This window comes from Thermobia domestica, chromosome 4, assembly GCF_964235325.1.
Source record: "Thermobia domestica chromosome 4, izTheDome1.hap1.1, whole genome shotgun sequence".
NCBI lineage: Eukaryota > Metazoa > Arthropoda > Insecta > Zygentoma > Lepismatidae > Thermobia > Thermobia domestica.
Genome location: NC_137457.1, coordinates 328,437,447 through 328,460,808, shown reverse-complemented (window position 1 = coordinate 328,460,808; position 23,362 = coordinate 328,437,447). Strand labels below are relative to the sequence as shown.

Genomic DNA, 23,362 nt, shown 5'->3' with positions numbered 1-23,362 from the left:
TTTCTGCTTTTCCAATATTTTTATTTGTTTTGAAGATATTACAGAAAAACTAAAATTAGCGGTAGTTTAATTTCGCTGTAGTGAAGACCCTTAAGCGCCAGCCATGACTACTCACTTATGAGCCAAACTAATCGGTAGGTGAATCCGACCCCTAGCACTTAATAAAAAATTACGTATTTTTTCCAAACTGACTTTACAGACCTGGAAAAATCAGCTTTATTTATTTCTCAGTGAAAAGTCCTACAAAATCAGATTAAATATTTCTCGAGTAATATTATTTATTTATTAATTTTAGACTTCAGCTTTATCTTGTGAAACATTATTTGGCAGAGTTTTAGATTCCGAATCTGGTGTTTCCATTCCCGTACACAGAAAAATTTTATAGGGATATCCATTGATCGAAATATTACTTCAAGTCAAAACTTTCTTTAAAGTAACACTGCTTAATCTTTCGAGTTAAGAAAATTGGCGTGTTTAGTTCCAAAAGAATTACATAGGCGGAGGAATAAAGGTTATTATAGAAATCATTGAGACGAATAACAATAAATAAATAAGATTTGTAAGATAACGTACTGTTCATTTTTTTCAACAGTTGCAAGAATTGCTGCTGATTATGACAGATAAACTTGTTAATAATCCTCCAAAATATTAGCTCGTCAGATCGTTAGCTTTGAGGGTGCCAAACGTGTACAAATCTTGGAATTCTAGAGTTTGAAAATTAAATTGAAGAACTTGAAGGGATAAAGTGCAAATCAATGATCGTCGTACAGAAAAAAATCAGTTACTCCATAATATGTACAGTTACAGGAGATCAAGTAAAGTTCGAGGGTCACGGTGGCTTAGTGGTAAAGCGCTCGTCTCTGGTGCGAAGGGTCGCAACTTCAATCCCAGACTGAGAGTTTGTGGTGAACAGTATCGTGTCTGATTTTCTCGAGATTCTCCTACATTATCGTTCCACCATTCTTTCATAATCTTACCATCACTACCCGTCATTAGTGTAAAGAGTATTACTGTGGAACATTAAGCTAAAAGTTCAAGAAAGCTTTTGATAATTTATCTGCAGGTCAGATGACCTGTATCATCCGTCGTTACAAGAAAGAATAACTGTCGCTTGAACTTGAAGTGTAGTACGTTCAATCAAGTGTATCAAATGTAGTAGTGTTGGGAGAGGAGGGTGGCAGGGTGTCTATCGGTCACGAAATCAGAAAACGGTCGTGAAAGTCACGAAATTTAGCTTTTGGGTCACGATTTTTTTTTTTTTTTTTTTTTTTTTTTTTTTTTTTTTTTTTTTTTTTTTAACTGTGCAAATGTAAGTACAGATTGGAAAATTTTGTTCTATAAAACGTCAAAATTCACCACCAAAATTGTCTATGGCCGGCTTTAGACGGTACAAATCGCAACCAAAGTACGTTTCTATCGCATGGATGAAAATTCGCACCCAAATTCGCTCTTGAAAATGTTAGGAAATCTTATGATTTGGTAAAGAAAAGGTCACGAAATTTAATTTTGGAATTTTAGTAGACACCCTGGGAGGGCACTTTGCTCAGTGGTAGAGTGCTTACTTCTGGTGCATGTGATCCCTCCGTCGATCCTTGGCCAAGTGTTTGTGGTGGACATTATGTCAATGGATTTTCTCGGGCACTCCTGTTTCCTTCGACATTCTCATTCCAGCAGTTGTACATCATTACTCACTTGCAATAATCGTCTTCCTTGGCCTAAACGGCATAATTCTGGAATGTTAAAATGAAAATATGGTGTTGAATACAGTACTTCCCTTTATGCTTGTAATGGTGCGCTTCTAGATAAACTAGCATAATGTTTTTATAACTGAGCTTAGGGTTTATTTAAGACATAGAGAAATGGAAGGGCATCTATATTACTTGTGTTAAAGTCTTTTACAAAGACTTGATAGGAGCGATCTACATTGCATTAGACAGTGAAAGTTGATACTTCAAACTAATTAATATGTGAATTTTTTTATACAGGATGCAAGATCTTGTTCGAAGAGGCAATTCACAGTATCCAGGTGCAAAGTACATTGTCCGTGACAATGGGGAACGTATTGACTTGCGTTTCCACCCAAAGCCTTCAGATCTCCACTTGCAGTGCGGCTACAAAGTAGAAAGACATATTCGAGACGGCGATTTGGTTATTTTCAATCGACAACCTACGTTGCACAAAATGTCCATGATGGGTCATCGTGTCAAGGTTCTGCCATGGTCAACGTTTAGGATGAATTTGAGGTAAATAATTTTATGAAAAAGGAGAAAGAATAAGGCGTTATTTGTAATTCTGTCCTTTGATTTGCTTGTGTGTTTATTTTCTGATGGTGAAAGGATCGGCCTCCGGTGATCATGATATGTTTCATTATATTTTAAACACATTCCATTTTATATCATCTCACATGTACATAAATATTATGTGCATCTTTTCTCTACAAAGCACAAAATCTTGTTTTAGAACTGTCGTGAACAGAAAATGCGAGTTTTTGTATGAATATTAGCTATGAATATTTGTTAAATGCATATTATGTCCTGTCGTAAACATGTGTACTATGTGGTATTTTGGGTTCGTGTGAATTATGAAAGTAAGCAAAATAGTAAATAAGTCAGTACGATTGAATATTTTCTTTTTATTATTATTTAAGTATAACACAGTTTATAGTAAAATAAAAACTTATCTTGTGTTTCATTATTTATTTATCTGTCCAATATATTTTGTTCATCATCTTGAGAATATCATCGGGACTTTAGCTTATTTTTCTAGGTATTTTTTTTTTTTTTTTAATCTTTTAATTGTATACCATAAATTGAGAAAACACTTAGAATTACTGTGTAACCATCACTACAAAAATAAAGTGGCTGTTACTTTATCCCTTCTTCTTGTAGTGATTGTTATCCAATAATTCTAAACGTTTTCTCACAATTTTAGACACATAATTGAAAGAAGATGGAAACAGAAAGCATGTACGAAAACACAGTTACCTGCAAAAATAAGCTGAGGCACCAATGTCCACAGGATGGCGGCCAAAATATATTGGTCAGACCAATAAATCAATGCAACACAAGACAACAAGCTTTTCTTACATATTTACACAACTTAACTAAAACTGATACTTGGAACATTTTGTAATATAGTTTAGTAATATATATTTATTCTGCCATAGTTCTTTGCTGAGTTTATTTGTATGAATATTAATATAAAGCATACTTTTAATATTCTAGTGTAACATCGCCTTACAACGCCGATTTCGACGGTGACGAGATGAACCTTCATGTGCCACAGTCTATGGAAACGAGAGCTGAAGTAGAGAACATTCACGTAACGCCTAGACAAATTATTACCCCCCAGTCCAACAAACCCGTTATGGGTATTGTGCAGGATACTCTGACTGCTGTTAGGAAAATGACCAAAAGAGATGTATTTTTGGAGAAAGTAAGTACTTGGTGTACTGTTGCTAATTGTTAAAATTGTTAATATAATTAGGCGTATTAAACATTTTGACTATCGATGTTATTATATCTTACGTAATATCAAGATTTATAATCAGAATGGATTTTAAAACTAGGTTGCCATGCTGCAAGATCCTTGTAGCTGCATTAAAATATCTTTCAACCCCATCTTTCTCTTTACTATTTACACATTACAACTTTCTAAAAGCAAGAAAGATATCTCCACCCATGCAGCACTGCACTCTAGTGGACAAATAGTGAACCTCCTCATTAAAAACTTGTATTTTGGCGCTCTTCCCTTCCTCTTCCAAAAGAATCAGTCGTTTCGGAAGCAGCAAAACTTTTTTTTCCTTTCTTTCTTGGGAAGGCGATAGCAGGTAACAAGCAAGACGACCCAGTTGCACATGGTTTGACTCTTTGCAAGATGAAAAAATTGTTGCATGTCCCTTTCAAGACTATGTTTACATGGAGAAATATTGTAGGGTTGCAAGAATTTTTTTAATGGCAGATACAAGATTCTTGCAGCTGGCAGCCTAGCTTTACATTGAGGAAATTGAAAGAAGTAATTGTAGCAACAGTTACACATTTATTTAAGTTACTTTGGGAGAATAGTTGGCGTCAGTACGTTATAGCATTGTTATTCTAATTTTGAAAAGGGGAAAAACAAAATTTAGTAGATGGCGGTAATCGGACACATGAAATCGTGTGTCGAAACGCAAGTCCTGCATTAATAACTGGATTGATGCACGAGTTGTTTTATCCAGGGTGGATTGATTTAAATCAGTCTGATTTAAATCACGATTTAAATCGAGATTTAAATCACTTGATTTTTTAAATAAAAATCCTTGATTTAAATCAAATTCCGAAATAAATTAATTTAAAGTGAAAATAAGTAAAATCGAGCCTCTGGTGTGTTATTTCAATTATGGGAGATAATCATAATACAATAAGATGCAAATGTATGTACAGCACAGTATGAAAACGAGTATTTCATGCAGAGGGTGATAAGGGAAAATCCCGTTTTGAACGGGTAACGGAGGAATTCTGCTTTCATATCTTCGTAACATAAGGTTTCTAAATCGTTTATTCCAACGAGAAAATCACCATGGATATTTAAGACGAAAATTCTTTTGTGTGCGCGTCTTTTTGTTTGTTCCCAGATAATAGGGGTGTATTTATAATAAAGGGGTTCGATTCCCTCTCCAAAACTTAAATCTTTTTTAGATTCTATAACTTTAGGCGAAATTTGTTATACGTATTTCGTGCCGCAAGCTAGTTTTTTTTAAAGGTATGCTCCTGTTAAATATGAGCAACTTTTGTGGGAAAAAAAAAGTATAATGTTGATAAGCGTCGCCGTACTTTTCCTTAGTGCTTAAGAAACATTGTTTAGGATTAGAGATGCAAAATAGCCGGCTTTTTAGGGAAAAAATGGAAATTTTGGCTTTTTTTCATTTTCATGATTTTTCTATTTAAATAGCTTTCTTATAGTATACTCTATAGTTAAACAAGATTTCATGACCTAAATGTGCCATATTTCCCTCTAGAATTCACCATCATGATGGATGGAGCACATGTTTTATGAATTAAACATTATGAATTAAACGTAGTATTTAAGAGCAATTTTAGAGGCTATATAACTTTATTTTAACTTCTGAGTTATCGACATTTTTTTCTTCGTTAGATCATTTCATTTTTAGTTATTCGTGTTTCATTTCTTAGAGTTTAGTACTCTAGTTTCTAGCACATACTTAAACTTATGTTTTTCAATATATCCATCAGAGCATTCTTCCACATTTCTGTTATACTGTAGCTGTGTAATGATGTAGCAACAATCTTCCGGATGCAACCTTGAATACCATTTTATACAAATAATCAGTACGGATTTAGAAAAGTGTTTTGAGAGGGTTTTTTTTTTTTTTTTTTTTCTTATTAATGGTTAGTTTTTTCTTAAAAATGCGTGATTTCCATTTCAGGGAACTTGAAGTTTATGAGTAAAGACATAACTAAAATTTCGTTTGTTTTAGAAATTCCGTAATTTCGGAGAACAGGCTTCAGTCCGAAAGACCCCCCCACCCTAACCCCTTTCGCAAATCCGTCATTGCTGGTAATTAGTAATAACAACAATTTAAAACATAAGAAATGAAATCAACCAGGAATCACAGTACACGCACTATCTCTACATTCACAGATGGAATTAAGAACTTTTGTCGGAATGGTCGAATGCGGGACTGAATCCCGGATTTCCCAATAGCAGCGGAAAAACTAACTACTCACTCACGTTTGTTGTGCTTCACTTAAATGTATTCCGTAGGTTTTTTTTTCTTTCTTTTTTTCCCCCCTTTTTTTAAGGGAAAGTTCCGTAATGACATGTTGAATTCCTGTTAAAAATTCAGAAACCTTTAGGACTGGGTAAACCGTGATGCTGGTTATATATTCCAGAGCCTTGAAAACCAAACGCTCAGATGAACGATATTACGCATATGATCCATAAACAGAAAATTCAGTACTTTCCTGACTCTAAACAAGCTTAAGAAACAGTCTGTGCAGTACAGAATTTGGGACTTTACCGAAGCACCTGATAGGTGGTAACAGATTATTACGTACGTAATAAATGAATAGAAATATATTTTTAGCATTTCTGTTCCATTTCAAAGAAGTTTCTGTAGAGGTAGCAAAGGCGGAAGCAAGATGTGCATTAACAAATTAGGTGATTTTTGAGCGTCCCATACAAAGATGGCATTTTTTCAGTCTTTTAAAGTAATGCGTTGAATTGTAATAAAACAATATTTTTTTTCATTGTTACTTTAGTACGAATGTTTATGAAAGTCACGGAAGTCAGACATAATAAACTTATAGGCTATAACAGATTGACAAGGAAATGATATTTATTTAACAATCACCTGATGCAGCTCAAAGGCTATTTTATACTGGATATCTAACAACAACATGGAAAGAATTTGGGAAGGTATCGGCCAGGGCCTGTTTTAGTAGGTACCATCCCGGCATTTGCCTGGTAGGACTGAGGGAAACACAAAAACCCGTCAGGATGGTCGGCAACGGGAATCAAACCCATGACCTCCCGAATGCGAAGCCAACTTTATACCACTTGAGCCACTGGGTATACGTAATGAACAAAGAGAAGAACATGTTATTTTTGAGAAGGCTACGGCGTCGAAACTTACATTTGTTTTGTGCGTTTGTTCAGTAAATATATTATTATCTTCCCGATGTATTATTTGTTTGAATTCACACACATAGTACAATAAATTCTGTATGTCATGTAACAGTTTTTCCTTGTTTTTGTATTTTTAATTCACAATAAAAAATATTGCTTATAATGCATCTGAAAGTTAAAACTTAACTGAAACTTATTATATACATAAATTAATTTTTTGGGATTCATAATAAAATGTGTTAAGAATTAAAATTGTTTGAAATATGTTTTCGAAATTAATGTTTATTTTCGAGGTTTTGTATTATTATCTTCATCCACTATTACTTAAATGAGTTTTTGTATTGTAGAGAAGCGTAACAAAACCTGTTTCGTCAATTTAAAGCAGAATTTGGAATAAAGCCCAAAACTTCCCAAGCGAAGCAGAAAAAACCGACCCCCCCCCAAAAAAAAAAGAAAATAAAGAAGACTGTTTTTTCCCGAACCCTTGCATATCTATTTGGGATTGAAATAAGTTAACGACTGGCAATCAATTCAAAATTCAAGCCCAATACTTTCACTTAAATGGCATAATTAACATTTAATATTAATTCCTAATGTATTATCTTCAGTTCGTGACTTGATTACGCGAAAAGAAAGATTTGATTTAAATCAAAAAAATCGATTTAAATAAAAAAAAATCATGATTTTTTTCCACCCTGGTTTTATCATTACCTGAGATAAGTAGCGCCATTTTTGTTATGTATGTATGTATTTATTTATTTAAGATAGCACGTGACTAATACACTTGTAACATTCTCTTAGTATTTTTCAATATTTAGCTCGTAACTAGTAATCTCAGCCACAGAAAAAGTCATCGTGAGAAAGTGCGTATTTTATTGTGGCATCAAGTTAAATTGAATTACCGTTGTTAAAAGAATTATCGTTCATTCTTTTGATATTTTTAAACTGACCAGAGAAGGTACTCGTGAATGCCGATTTCAATTGATGAAGTGATTTTGGTGTGTCGGATGTTTATTGAAATCTGTTTATATTACCCTAAAGATTTTGACTTTTTGTCTGTTGTGTTTGCTTTTATACCATTTATACACGCTAGTATTTTGAGGATCTACTATTCTGTTCGACGTAGAATTAAAAGACGTAGGTAGACAACTAGGAGTGAGTTGACGTTAACTAATGGTTGGCTGTTTTAGTCCACAATCTGAAAGGCTTAATTTGAATCCGGTAGTCTGCTACGTTGATATCAGGATATTCCAGGATTGTGCACTGAAGAACAGTGGTGTTAAAATAACTCACTGAGGAAATCACTTGAGAACATTATTTGAAATTCTCCTAACCATATCAGATAAATGTCTAGTAACTGACTGTGAGCATTTGTGTAAGTTATTTTTTTGGTATGAGCAAAGCTGTACCCGATATATTTGACATTTATGCGAAGTAACGAAAAACGTATTATATTTGCTGTAGTCCTTAATGAAAATCATGTTGGCATATGAACATTTACACGCGTAGTGCTGTTTTTATACACTATGTTCGTAGTACATATAACATAAACAAATGGCAGTACTTATACTAATATTATAAAATGAAAACTAACACAAATTCTTAATGAGCTCCTTCGTGGCTAAGCGGTTAGGGTACGCGCCTTTGGCATGGGAGACCCGGGTTCGATTACCGGCAGGAGCTCATGTGGCTCAGATTGCACGTTAACCAATAGGACCATGTCTCATGTAGCCTCGCTGCTGAAAGGGACGCTAAACTGAAATCAAGAACAATAACAAAGTCTCTTTGTCCTTTACAAGATAATTATGCGATAAGATGATGATTTCCTTGGTGTTGAAATAGGACACTGAAGTAGTAGTCAAATACGGTAGTTAAATTGTATTTGCACTTGCTTTAATGCTGCATTTTTTGCTGAACACTTTTAAATATAGGTCCTCGGCAAGATATTTCCTCGTTCTTATTATTGCAGATGAACATTAATGACCCCATGTAAACCTTCTTCGCAGTCTGTAACTGGAAATATTGTTGGTTATCGGTTGATAAATTTATTAATTTGTAACGTTGTTATCAGTCAGAAATGTCATTTTATATATATTATTTTATTGTAGGAACAAATGATGAATTTATTGATGCATCTTCCTATTTGGGATGGAAAAATGCCACAGCCAAGTATATTAAAGCCAAAACCCTTATGGACAGGTAAGTCACTTCTAAACTTTAAACAGAGAAAGGCGTATTGTAAGATTTTTTTTGGGTGCTAAATAAGGTGATGATACTTGCTAGTGAATGGTCATGATACATAATAAATGGACGCCGATAAAGGGTATCGTCTACTTTACTGGCTGTGCTTAATGATACCGATTCTAAGTTGAGAGCATTTTATGAACCAAGAAAAAAATTTCCGGCTTACAATCGAGTGAATACAGTAACTGTTCACAGATAACCTGAAATTGAACTTGTGACCGTGAGCAGCAAGGTTAAATTATCTTTCACTCGCTACCGTGGTAATATAGTATGGGTTAGTTTGTTGAAAATTTTGGAAGAACATAGATAGCAAAAGTGTCTTGGCAATTTTGTACAGCATTGTTTCTATGTTCACTATTTATGATATTTGTTAAAAATATGCAAGTCATCGTAAATTAAAAAAGACTTGAAGATTTGAGTAGTACTTTAGATTTGGTACAGTTTAGTATTATATTTGTATTTGTATTTATTTTCTTTTGTATGAACTTAGAAGTACGAGGAATGTCCTCAAGTAATGTACGAAATGTACGAAAAATTTACATGAGTAAAATAAGGTAATATTACCTTGTCATGATATTTACGTACTCCTCAATCGTATAACAAGAATTTTCTAATAGAAATGATTTTAACTTTTGTCTGAACCTTTTCATATTTTCTTCATACTTTATATCAATAAGCAACATGTTGTACAACTTAACACCACCATAACTTACACTTTTTTGATACATTGCTGACCGGTGATTACACAAATGAAAATCATTCTTATTTCGCGTATTATGATTATGTACATCCTTATTTGTTACGAATGCCGATGAGTGTTCTTTCAAATACAAAAAGAGACGATTCAAATATAAACTATCCAGTGGAAATATATTGACCTCCTTAAACAAATGTCTACAAGAAAAATTCGGCTTCTTATCACAAAGTATTCTTATGGCTTTCTTTTGAATTCTGAAAACATTAAATCTCTGACTTGAATTTCCCCAGAACATGATACCATATTGCAAGATAGAGTTAAAACACGAATGGTACAAGGTTTTAGCTAATTTTAAATTTACCTTCTATCTAATAATCCTTAGTGCATAACATATTTTATTTAATTTATTAATAACTGACTATATGAAATTCCCATGTCAGGTTATGATCTATAGTAAGACCTAAAAACGAACAGTGTGTTGTATAGTTAATTTTATTTTGGTTCAGATATAGGTTAGGGTATATTGGTTTACTGCATTTGTTATGAAAATTTATAGCAATGGATTTTTCAACATTAACAAAAAGATTATTGTTCTTCACCCAAAGAGATACTTCATTTAGTGTTTGCCTAGCATTCAGTTCCAATAATTTTTCATTTTTTCTACTCACTAGCAGTGGTATCGTCAGCGAAAAGGGTAACATCTGCCGAAGATATGCTTTTTTCAAAATCATTAATATATAAAAGAAAGAGCAATGGCCCTAGAATAGATCCGTGTGGAATTTCGTGTTTTATACATAATTCATCTGATAAATAGCTTTCTACAATGTTATTATTCTTATGCGTTATTTCTACGACCTGCCTACGATTTTTTAAGTACGAACCAAACCAGTCCCTTGCTTTACCACGTATTCCACAGTTCTCCAGTATATATAGTAGAAACAATCATACTCACCTAAAAGAGGTATTTTATAGGTTTCTTGGCGAAACGCTTATTCAAATAGGCAGAAAAGAAAAGAAAATTAAATAAGAGATGTGGCTGTGAAGGTCCAGATGGTCATCACCTTCAAATGCGACATATGAGGATGTTGGTAGGTTGAAAGTGGGAAAGATTAAAAAAAAAATGCAATTTATGTACATAATAATAATATAATAGAGTTGATATCATAGGATAGATAGTGGAAAAGAAAACTAAAATAAGGAAGAGTACAATAAGGAAAGGGTTTACGAAAAAACTATAGAAAATAATTGAAAATAAAACTAGGTGTATTAGGTAGGGTATTACAAACGGCCAAGACCATGGATGCGCCCCGTGGATACGATAGTAACAGAACTATCATCTCATTTCTTTCTGAGGAACATGAGTGAGTTTGATGGAAGTCTTTTGAGGATGTGCGGCGTGTAGTTAAATATATTGATATGAAGAGTTGTATTCTAATGGGATAGATGGGAATTTGGGTGATACTTGTGCAAATCGAAAGAGGGTTAAGAATCTTGTCCACATAGAAAGCTGGGCAGTGGAGTACATTTAAGAATGGGGTCAGAAGAATAACAAGTACTGAAATGATGGAAAATACGTTATCTTTGTGTTGCGATGTTGAAAGGTGAATTCAGATTGGGCTGTTCTTACGTTCTATTAATCATTGCTAACCCTCCGAGCCCTGAGAAGATCCATAAAGATTCAAGTTAATTCACATATTGGAATCCATAAGTATGATTTTCTCGAAGCATAGAAAAATTATTCATATTACTTGTAGCTTAATTGATAGAATATCCGCCCGCCAAGCAGAAGATCAGGATTCGAATCCCTAGCATTCCACCGATCATTTATTTCTGTTTTTCTTTTACTTTGTGGATATGAAATAATTTAAATAATAATATACTTATGCCGTAAATCGAACAAATTACTTGTACCGTAAGTGTATGTAATAAACAAAAAAACTATCAATAAGGATTATGAGTAATTGTTAATTTTCTTTACAGGAAAACAAGTGTTCTCTCTTATTATACCTGGTAATGTGAACGTAACTCGTACCCATTCCACTCATCCTGACGACGAAGATGATGGACCTTACAAGTGGATTTCTCCTGGTGACACAAAGGTACGTAACTATTGTCAGAAGTTTCTTCCCGAAAGTGGATTCTACCATAACGTGGCGAGGCGAAGCTCGTGTTTTAACGACGGGTAAACTGTTGTCTAGACATTGTTTCAAAATCTTGTTTGATTGAATTTTATCTGGAATACTCTTTTCCATTGCGATTCTGTTTCAGCGGGCGCACCCTCTTGGACCTGGTAGATGAAACGATAACTGAATAAAAGCAACGTGCTTCCTTTAACTACATCTTACGTCCGCAATTGCAGGGACGCATCAGATTTGTTCATATGTATCCGGAACAGTTTGCTGTATTTGTATATACTGTATTATTTAAGTTTCATTTTACTTCCATCTTGCTCTGATTCCCGACAAGAACTGTACATGATTATATATTAATGGAAGAAGAAAACAGCCGATTTTTTATTTTACACACCAAATTCTAACGCAAAGAATAAAAAAAGTGAGGATTTGCTGTGTAAAATAAATAGTTGTTTCCTCCTTATATATATATATATATATATATATATATATATATATATATATATATATATATATATATATATATATATATAATATGAAATCACAACCGTCATAAGGTGCTTGGTATATGGACACAGGATTTTCCAATCACAGCAAGGGTCTGTGGCACAAACCCACAGATTCCGAGATTAGAACACCGATTTCGTAAATGAGAAAGTAAATGGCTGGGACAGGGTGGCGTAGTTAATGCATCGGCACGGTATGCCGGAGGTCCCAGGTGCAAGTCCGGTCCAATCAGTCGCATTTCACTCATTGCGTGTACATGATTAGTTTCTGGCTTATCCCTGAAGCTTTACTCTTGAAGTAAGAAAATTAGGATTACAAATAAAAGTATTACAGACATTTTTTTAGTGACCCTGCGTAGCGTAGTCGCTAACGCTTTTGCCTTGGTGCAAGCTGTCCCGGGTTCATTCCCAGTGGGGACACGAGGTCGAAAACGTGTAACAGATTTCTCCGGCAAGCCATCCTCAGCAAGGTTTTTCCGTAGTTCTCCTCATTCAAACCAGGCAAATGCTGGAATTGTACCAAAGACTAAATAAATAATTTGCTACTGAGAATTAAAAATTTGAAACTGAATTTTTGGAATGCCAAGTGGTTGGAATGCTCAGTGGAATAAAATGAATATGATTGAAAAATAGCTTCGTAGATGAGAACTTTTAACATTTTGTACTTAACAGTGTAATCAGGTTGAATATTAAAGTTTATATGTACATTTGTTGTAGGTTATGGTAGAGCATGGAGAACTTATTATGGGCATCTTATGTAAGAAGACGCTAGGTTCTTCTGCAGGCTCCTTGCTACATATTTGTATGTTGGAATTGGGACACGAAGTGTGTGGTCGCTTCTATGGTAATATCCAGACGGTAGTAAACAACTGGCTGCTTCTGGAAGGTAATCACAATTTTTTCTGTTTTTGTAACTAATGATATGGTGTTGCTAGATTCCATTGCCATGTCATTAAAGCATGCTGATATGGCTGTTAGTATATTTGGAAAACGTTCATATCTTAAACAGAGAAGTTGTTGTGACTGGTGTCCTCAATATTAATCGCATAACTTACAGGACGGTATCTTGAAAACAAGTAACATAGGTTTTAAGTTTCGCCAGGAAACCAGTTCGAGTCTGTGTTATCTTTGCACAATACTCCACTGGAATAATTTAAAGTAAGGAAGTATTTTACACTGTCAACTTTGCTATTATCAAAATTGATTGAAGTGTACCTCCTTAGATAACGATTCATTATGATATGATACCAATATACATGTTGTTTGCATGATATACTTGAAAGAAATATTATAATATGTGTATTATTTACGTTAGATATTTTTACATATAAGTATGCAGAATAATATAACATGTGTTAGATCTCTCAGACGTAAGTACGGAACATACACCAGAAAATAGTCGCGATATAATCGCAACACTGAAAGTATACACTGAGCTTTCTCCGAAATGTCCCATCAGATTAGAAAGGGGAAAATTCTCCCTATCTGTTGAAGCACTAACAATATACTTCTTAAGTGTTGTAATTGGTTTTACTATTTTTTGGTAGGTAATGCATTATATATAACATTCTTTAAACTTCTAGTTGCATATACTTCATTGCAGTACTCAAAAAGTAATGTTTATTGTGTGTTATCCGCATTGTGAGTAACAATCCTCTTGTTGAACCAGGTCACTCCATCGGTATTGGTGACACCATTGCCGATCCTCAGACGTACACAGAAATCCAGAGAGCCATTAAGAAAGCCAAAGAAGACGTGATAGAAGTTATTCAGAAAGCTCATAACATGGAGCTTGAACCTACGCCTGGTAACACATTGAGGCAGACTTTCGAGAACCAGGTAAGTTTTCGATATTAATCATTTTTCACACAGAGCACAGTGTCAGACGTAGGTTGATCACTTTTTGAGCAGATTCTCGATTTGGAACCCTGGTTTTACAGTATAGACTGCAACGTATATAAATGTACAGTGTGTGAAATATAGTTTCTCTTAGCGTAATATGACTATTCGCAAATTGTCATAACATGACCGGTAAAGTTAATAGTAATAAATATTTATTCAAAAGATATTTATTAGACGTTAGAACTAGTCGAATGTGCCCGTTCGTGGCAAAGTGGTTAGGGTATTTGCTCTTTGTGCGCGTGGTTCCGGTTTCGATTCCAGATGGGCTTGCTTGTCCCTAATACAAACCTAAATTATGTAGTTCGGATCCCATTGTAAATGTAGGCCCCGTCTCATTTAGGTTCGATACTAAAAAGGAACGGTAAACTTCAGTTTGCGTTGTGTAATTTTTAGTTCGTAACTGTAAATGTTAGCCAGAATGGTGGTTATTTTATTTCATGTGTAAAGATCTGGAACAAAGGCATTGTTGTGAGTTGTAAGTTATTCGATGTAATATAAGTGGTTCCTGAATAGATTAGTACTATGCCTGTTGTGCTTAAGGGTTCCCGTGGTGAATCAGAATATGCATAAAACTGTTCAACCGCGCCTCATATAGTCTTGCGGCTAAGCAAGGGACCTTGAACTTTAGTCAAGTCCCTCTTTCGATATATTGCTGTGAAACGCATAAGGTGTGTGAAATGTTCTATGAAGTACTGTCAATTTTCAAAATTCAGTAATACCACTCTAGACGGACAATAGTGCCATAGTGTAATTATTATCTGTACTATTTCGAAAGCAGTTAAGTGTATTTCAAAATGTGCCCTTTTGCTTACTTCGTGATGCCTGAAATATTTGATAGAGAATCAGCGAGATAAAAATCAGGAAGGTGATACAACCTCCATTAATTCACCTAAAGATGTTATTTTCTTTCGTGTTTTGGAGAAGAGTTAAATATTTGTTATAGGCTTTTGAGTGGATGAGAGCATAACCGAGGCGGTAGCGCGCATAGGTTTTGTATCCAAATCAAGCAACAAACCGTATACCCCCATTCGATTTCCGTGGGGATACACTCTATTTTATTATTATTATTAGTATTATTTATCCCTAGAGTACCTTTTTAGTAATTTATGCATTGTGTGGGACAAGGAAAACATATTTTATCAGTGGTAATAAGGTGTATAAAGTACTTAAAATTATATTCTTGTGTTACAGGTAAACCGCATCTTGAACGATGCTCGAGACAAAACTGGAGGTTCTGCCAAGAAATCCTTAACAGAGTACAATAACTTAAAGGCTATGGTGGTGTCAGGTTCTAAAGGTTCCAACATCAATATTTCTCAGGTAATTAATTTCTACTCGGCTTGTATTGTGTAACAAAAGAAAAAGTCATATGAGGGAAGACAATTAGCAATAAGTTGGGTTAATAAATACTGAATCAATCGTTAGACTAGTTTGTCAATATTCTATAGGAATAACGTTAAGGAAGTTTTTTAAACTGTACATTTCAAATGGATATTCAATACATTGTGTACATGTTTATCAATTAAATTTCAATAAATTGTTTTAATCACTAGGAAAGCGATTCCCAATCGGTGTAACGGGAAATTTTAGAATTTAAAAGTCATGAAGCATTTTGTAACTAGTTAGAATCAGCTTTGAGGCAGAATGTATCATTTAACGCCTCCAGCGGCGGAAAAAAGACTCTATTACGTAGTCACTACTTTATAAAAATTTATAGTCTTACTTTATTGTAGTTTGAGTACTAATAAAAAAGATCATATAAATATGTTGCGATATGGACGTTCAGTACAGCATATTGCTAGTTAAAAGAGGCTGGGAACAACTGGGTTAGGAAATTATGATTTTCAAGGAGTCAGACAAAAATAGTATTTTTTAAATCATAATATTAGTTTAAAATAAATTCAGTTTTTTTTTGGGGGGGGGCAGGGGGGATGGAGGGCAAATTTTCGACGTATTAGAGTGAAACAGGTAATTCGGAATTTCTAAGCAGGCGGGTAGTATGAATTTAAGAGGTATGGCATAATTACGTTGCTTTTAGCTGTTATTGATTTCACAGTGAATAAATCAGGTACAGTGGGGAAGCTTTGAGAGCAGTGACATCGGTGAAAATTGGAATTTTTATCGCTGCGAGATAACATCTCGCGTAGTGTACTAGTTCTTGTATACAAGAATTGGAGCACAGAGTGGGTCCTCGCTTATGTTATGGTGGTAGAATTGCTATTTTTGGACCGCGGTGGCTCAGTGGTAGAGCGTTCATCTCTGGCGTTTGAGGTTCCTGGTTCGATCCCAATTCGCGCCAAGTGGACTTTACAGTGGACAAACAACTGTGGGGGGGGGGGGGATCGTGGTTCTCCAGTTTCCTCCCATTTTATTCATTCTACCGTTGCATTCATTTCTCATCATCACCGTCTTTTTTAACCTAGTTGGCGTAACTGTGGAGCGTAAAACTCAAATAATTAATTTCATTTCAGTTACGATTTTTGCTGTTGTGAGTTAGTTGCTTTGTGAGTAGTTCTTAATTTAATTCCACTTTTAAAATTGCGATTTCCAAAGAACAAAACTGATAAGAAAGAGTGAGCAATATTTTTGGTATTTATTCAGCGCCCCAAGGATAGATTCCAATTTTCGCGATATCTATCTATTGAAACTGGAAGAGGAGAACGGCACGGTGGCTCAGTGGTAGAGCACTTACCTCAAATGTGAAACTAAACTCATTTTAACGTAGCTTTTGTATTTTTACTAACGTCTTATGTCTTTCTCTGTGATAAATATTTATTTGTGTAGTAAGTGTCTATTTATTTCGTTTGGTATTAATGTATATTGTATCCTTCCGCTAGGTTATTGCCTGCGTAGGTCAACAGAACGTAGAAGGAAAACGAATTCCATTTGGTTTCCGAAAGAGGACACTCCCCCATTTTATCAAAGATGACTACGGTCCTGAGTCCAGAGGTTTCGTAGAGAACTCATATTTGGCCGGCTTGACACCCTCAGAATTTTTCTTTCACGCTATGGGAGGTCGAGAAGGTCTTATCGATACTGCTGTGAAAACTGCAGAAACAGGCAAGTATTGAATTAGTGCTATGTGTTGATTTATATTGTTCTCAATACCATTATTTCCTTATGATTAGAATGATTTTTTTTCTAATCTTATTGTTCCAAAAATTTTCGTGTAGCTCCCAAAATTTCCTGACCTGATCCTTTCTAAGTTCCTTGATGATGACATCAGAGAGAGAGAGACGTAAATTATAAGAAACAAATAATGTCTCAAACCTTTATTCTTTAGTATTGTGTCATTTTCTGTTAAAATAGATTTATTTAAATTAGTGATACTGCGAGCGGCAAGTAAAAGTATCACCTGTTACATTTTTTTCAGTGGTGATTTAGAAGCCTAACAGGTAGGATTATTACTTAATATAAACTAATTAATGCGTAATTTACGCCCAGCTATAATGCGCCTTAGGAATCCTAAAAGAATTCTTGTATTCCTAGTATAGTATCGGCAACCAATCATGTTGGCTTTGGCAGCTAGGCAATAATGAAAGGATTGGACTAAAAATGTATATATATTCATTTTATTCAAGTTAGTCGTATTTCCATACAAGAAACTAAAATTAGCAGTAAATTATACTAAGAATATATTAACCCTTGTAGGATTCCCTTGGTACAGTACAGTTGAGTGTTGGTTAATCTTAAGAAAATGTGCCAGATGGTGTCTGTGTAAGGAAGAAAAAGTACATCGAAATGAAAAGTCTGTCTTAGGATAGGGAAGAGTAGAAAGCTTCCGCAAAAACTGATCGAAAGATTTCTGAGCTAAGACGAAGGTATCTGTTGAAGTAATTGATGCATGTGGTGCTTATTTAGGGATATGATTTAATGCATATTCATGTAATTTATAAAAGAATATAATCATTATTGTATCCAAATGTAAAGTGTTTAGAGTTGTATATCATTCAAGAGAAGAATTTGTTTCAGTTAAAGGGATTTAAACTGACAAGATTTTTTAAAGCACATCATTTTTTAATTGGACACACGAAAAAAGTGCAAAGTGATATTCTGAAAAGTGGAACAATAATAATAAAATTAAATTAAATAAAAGTGTTCCATAGCTACTGACGAAGGTGACAAATGTACTGAAACAGTTTAGTGTATTAAGTGCATTAGTAACTTGTTATATTTTTTACAAATCAATGCATTCGGATATCTCACGTAGCAGTCGAGTGTTCCTCACGATCAGTCTATTATTTTCGTGTTAAGATGTAGAACATTAGAAATTTTAATTAAGCTTCAAAGTATTAAATATGCTTTGTAACCGGTACTTCAGTTCTTAGCTGACTGCTAAAAAGTATGTATAAAAAAAGTGTAAGGAAAAAGAGGGAAGGAAAGAATGTAGTTGATGTAACGGTATTAAAACCACAGAAAGCTATTATTATTATTATTATTATTATTATTAATCGCTGATTGTTGATGTTACAGGATATATTCAGAGACGTTTGATCAAAGCTATGGAATCTGTAATGGTAAATTACGACGGTACAGTGAGAAACTCAGTAGGACAATTGATTCAGTTGAGGTACGGAGAGGACGGTTTGTGCGGAGAAACTGTAGAATTCCAGAGCTTACCCACGCTTAAACTTTCAAACAGAGTGTTCGAGAAGAAGTTCAAGTTTGATCCAACAAATGAAAGGTAAGTCAACACCGGTAAATTCTATTTGTACAAGCCATTTGTGTAGTTTAAAATTCTATATTGTATAGAAATGCAACTATATATTGGGTTGGCAACACCGTTAAACTGATGGTATTGCAGAGTATGTCGATTAGTTTCTCTGCCGGGGTTTGCTTCGTATAATTTTTAAACCAGATGAAAAGTTGCAAGGGTGTTTGTTTGATCCATCCTATACAGGGTGTTACAAATTTTATCACATTATTTTGGGAATAGATTCCTCATCAAAGTAAGAAAAAAAAAGTTCATATCGTCCTTTGGTTGGAAATGCATAGTTTCCTAGTTATAGGGTGCCCAAGACGTGAAACAAATGAACTTTAAAGGTTCATAGTTCCACTGCCATAGGACCGATCGTAGTTGGGTCAAGACATCACTGAGGATCTAGTATGTAAACTGTCCGTCTTTCAGAACTTCTGGTACTTGCACAATCATTTTTAGAGAGGCTGTTTGGGAGTACTTAATCACTGTCCACCTACCTTTCTAAAAATTTGTGTGCAAGTACCGGAGTGTTCTCAAACATGGATATTTGGATAGTTCGTATACCAGTTCCTCAGTGAAGTCTTGACCCAACCTACGATAGGTCCCATAGTAGTGAAGCTATAAACTTTTAAAGCTCACTTGTTTAACGTTTTCGGCACCCTCTAACACCGAAACTATCCACTTTTGAGCAGGTCTTATTTTGTTGTGAGGAATCTGTTCTTTAAATTGTTACATATTTTTTAACACACTGTATAATACAATACTTGTTAAGTCGAAATTCTTGTAGCCCCTTTTTCCTGTTACATAAAAAAAAAAATGTATGAAGTAACTAGTGTGCTTTTTAAATGAAGGAAAGCTTAATTACTTATGTAATTGTACTTTTAGGTATCTTCGGCGTGTATTTACAGAAGACATTTTACGAGAACTGATGGGCAGTGGTGATGTGATATCTGAACTGGAGAAAGAATGGGAACAGTTAGTTAAGGATAGGGAAGCACTAAGACAGGTACACTGTTTACTTTTGTGAAATTTTATTTATTATAAGATTCTTTGTATCCATGTTAAATCCTCACAGACTTAGAAATCGTACATAAGTGAAAGAATCGGTTTTGTATTAAGACGTTCGGTGTACCTAAATTTCTTTATATATTTACCGTGTATGTTCGTCCAAGAGACAAAAAAATCTCAATAGCAATTGGTGGATCATCCATCCATTTAAGCCAGGATGCAGAGGGTTGCAAGTTAAGAATTGTTTTCGTTGTTGGACGGGTATATTCAAACTGCAGAAGTGGTAGAAATGACTGTAGACCAAAAGCAGTAATAGATAGCGATAAGCGGTTTCGTGCAATCGATTAAGCGTCTCAAAAATATATTCCGTCTCCACTCTAGTTTCTCTACTACTAAAACCGGAAATGATAGAAATCTGGTTCGAATATTAAGAAAGTATCACACCATACAAACCAAACCTTCTCACGTGGTGTACACGTTGTACTGGTACTTGTTTAAATACTGCTTTTAAATAGAGTTAATATTTTCTTGAAATTCGGGTCTTCTATAACTTGCCTTTAGAAATTGAGATTAAGTATATTTTTTTTTTCTTTCTTGTGTAAGCATAATTTCAAATTACAGAAACAGATGCTTTGCAGAAAGAAATATAAAAAGACGTACTGGAAACGTTTTGTGTGTTCCAAGCTAATGATGACAAATAGTTCAATCAAGAAAAGATTTTGCCATACACGGTATTGGTGACATTGTCAAGAACTTGGAGAGTTGTGCAGCAACTTTGAACTCTGGGAGATTTAGAAGTGTGAATTAATTGTGATATACGCTATAGCCGAATTACTTATCATTTCTTCTTGAATTAATATAGAGAATATGTGTTGTTGCATTAACAGATGTGAGGGAAATAGTTACCATAATGAATCAGATTTCATGTAATATATTTTCTCCCCGCTCTGAATAATGCTAATTCCAATAGCTTGAAAATAGCTTTACAAGAAAATCAATTTATTTATTATTTCTGAAGATGATACGGGCATGATTGGGAAAAAGTTTCGAATTTTGTTTTGCAGCATTGTCTCTAAGTGTACCTGTCAATAATGTAACTGATGTTGAAGAGAACGCATGGAAGAAAGTAGCCAGTCATAATTGTGCACTGTTTGTTATTTGAGTTGGAATTTGCCTCCGTTTCTTATGTACTGAAAATTGAAATAATAAAACTGTAGTAACAATTCAAAATCCTTTGCAGATCTTCCCAACTGGCGAAACAAGTGTTGTATTGCCATGCAACCTTCAGAGAATGATATGGAATGTTCAGAAGATCTTCCATATCAACAAAAGAGCACCTACAGATCTTAGCCCGCTGCGAGTGATACAAGGTAATTGATATTTTGTGTGATATATCGTAGTCTAGTATATAAGTTGCCTGTAATAGTCTTCTGTTGGTGAGCAAATAGTTTCTGTAAAAATAAGTTGAATATAGATTATTTATATTTGAACATGTTGTTTTTACTATAAGACCATTTCTGCCATTACCGACTCGACAATTCACGTGCCGCAAATGTAAAGAGGCTCCGTTCATTTCAGTCTGTCACTAAGGTCTTGAATTCGACATAAAAACAGTTTTTAACACCATCAAATAATATGATTTTCTAAAATTAATGTTATTTATTTATCATTAGTATTATTATTCACAACATGTGTCACACTTCTGTTATATAACTGTCGTAACCAGTTTGTGTTGTAAATTTTTTCACTTTTTTTGTGTGTGGTTTCTATTTTTTGCTTTTATTCCTCGTTCGTACTTCATTTTTCCGTACAATTTGTCATTGACACAATTCCCTTTGTCCGAATGCCCACTGTTCTCATCCTTTGACAGTAATGATGAAAAGGCAATTATTTGCAATCAATAATTTAACATAAATATGTTAATGGGTTTAAGTGGACTAGATGGATTATTGTTGTAAGTATTAATAGTAACAATAGTATTCTCAGAAGGTAAGATGATAACACAAAGCAGACTGGCGGATTTGGTAACAATTGAGCTGAGTTGATTTTGAGTTTAACATCCCGTTCAGCAGCAAGGCTATATAAGACGTGGACCTATTTATTAATGTGAAATCCGAACTACATGAGCTCTCGCCAGGAATTGAACCGGGTCTCCCACGCCAAAGGCGCGTATGCTAAGCGCCTAACCACGAAGCAGCTGGATTTGATAGCAGTAATCATAAGGAAAGCTTAATGATAGATGATGGTTGCGATGAACCATTTGAGTTCTGAAGTTTAATATTAATTAGTGTCAGAAATATAGAGCGGATAGGCTCTGAAGTGGGCACTGAATTGTGTAATTATAACATAATAAAGAATAACAGACTCTTTTCAGTATTCCTATGTATAATTACTACCGTTCTACCAACTTACCTCTGGTGTGTGGGGAATCCCTGGTTCGATCCCCGGCCAAGTATGGTGGACATCATGTCCGTGGGTTTCCCTTTCCTCCCACAATTTTCTTCCACTAATTCTTCCATTATCATTCACTTGCCTTAATCATAGTCTCCCTTAGCCTGACGGGCATAGTGGTGGGACGTTAAACTCAAACATTTCATTTAATGTAATTTTTTAAACTAACAACGGCTAAAATGACGGTGCGTATCTTAAATTCGGCAAACCAAACTGTAGTTCTTCAAATAAAGTGTTTCCGAAAGCTGTGGTTAATGAAAGCATACTTTTGTACCAAAACAGATATGTGGTTTTAGTGTTTTTCTGGAAAATAATTTGTTTAACTTTTAGGAAGTAATAGCGTGGGTAGTATTAAGTTCGGTTGTATAGCTTAACTTTGCGATCAATCAGTCAGTCAGTTTAAAATCACCAGCTCGAAGCTAGAACTTACAAATACCTCAGCCGATGTTTGATAAGAAAAGTCTCCATATACTTTCTCCCTCCCTCCCAATGCTTTTATGCATCTCTATTCACAGTATTACTAGAAAGTAATTTTTAATCAATACTGTATATAACTTATATTAAATTTCTTTCCTTCCTTTCAATCCCTAGGTGTGAAAGATTTGCTTCGAAAATGTGTCATCGTGGCTGGAGATGATCATTTAAGTAAGCAAGCAAATGAGAACGCTACGCTGTTGTTCCAGTGCTTGGTTCGTGCCACGTTATGTACAAAAGCCGTTTCAGATGATTCCAGATTATCAGCAGAAGCGTTCGAATGGTTGATTGGTGAAATCGAATCCCGTTTCCAACAAGCACAGGTAAGATTTAAGTAAATATCACATGCTTCTATCTTTCTATTTAGTTCCAGCTGCATTTTCCATTTAAAAATATAAATAACAGTTAAAAATTATTCTAGCTTCTAAGCTAAGTGCATTATGATTCATATTACGAAGGATATTCCGAAAGTGTTATATATATATATATATCAAGCTTTATACAATCAGTCTTGTGATCAGGGTGAGGTCTCGGGACCCATTTTGCCGACACTTTCCAATATGTAAGCTTGAGCTCGCGCCTGTTGACTAATAAGATTTGCTGTTTTCTGTCGATGTTTGTT

At 34.6% G+C, this 23,362-nt stretch overlaps 1 protein-coding gene across 1 annotated transcript in view; it reads left to right on the top strand.

The window, feature by feature from the left end:
- The window catches only part of Polr2A (RNA polymerase II subunit RpII215), a 59,367-nt gene that overhangs the window by 19,181 nt on the left and 16,824 nt on the right, over positions 1-23,362 (top strand). Inside the window, exons 9-20 of the mRNA XM_081756849.1 lie at positions 1,986-2,243; positions 3,225-3,435; positions 8,736-8,826; positions 11,549-11,667; positions 12,924-13,092; positions 13,876-14,045; positions 15,300-15,428; positions 16,946-17,168; positions 18,582-18,792; positions 19,693-19,813; positions 21,056-21,185; positions 22,858-23,063. Coding sequence (XP_081612975.1) covers positions 1,986-2,243; positions 3,225-3,435; positions 8,736-8,826; positions 11,549-11,667; positions 12,924-13,092; positions 13,876-14,045; positions 15,300-15,428; positions 16,946-17,168; positions 18,582-18,792; positions 19,693-19,813; positions 21,056-21,185; positions 22,858-23,063 — 2,038 coding nt within the window. The remainder of the gene's footprint in view (positions 1-1,985; positions 2,244-3,224; positions 3,436-8,735; positions 8,827-11,548; positions 11,668-12,923; positions 13,093-13,875; positions 14,046-15,299; positions 15,429-16,945; positions 17,169-18,581; positions 18,793-19,692; positions 19,814-21,055; positions 21,186-22,857; positions 23,064-23,362) is intronic.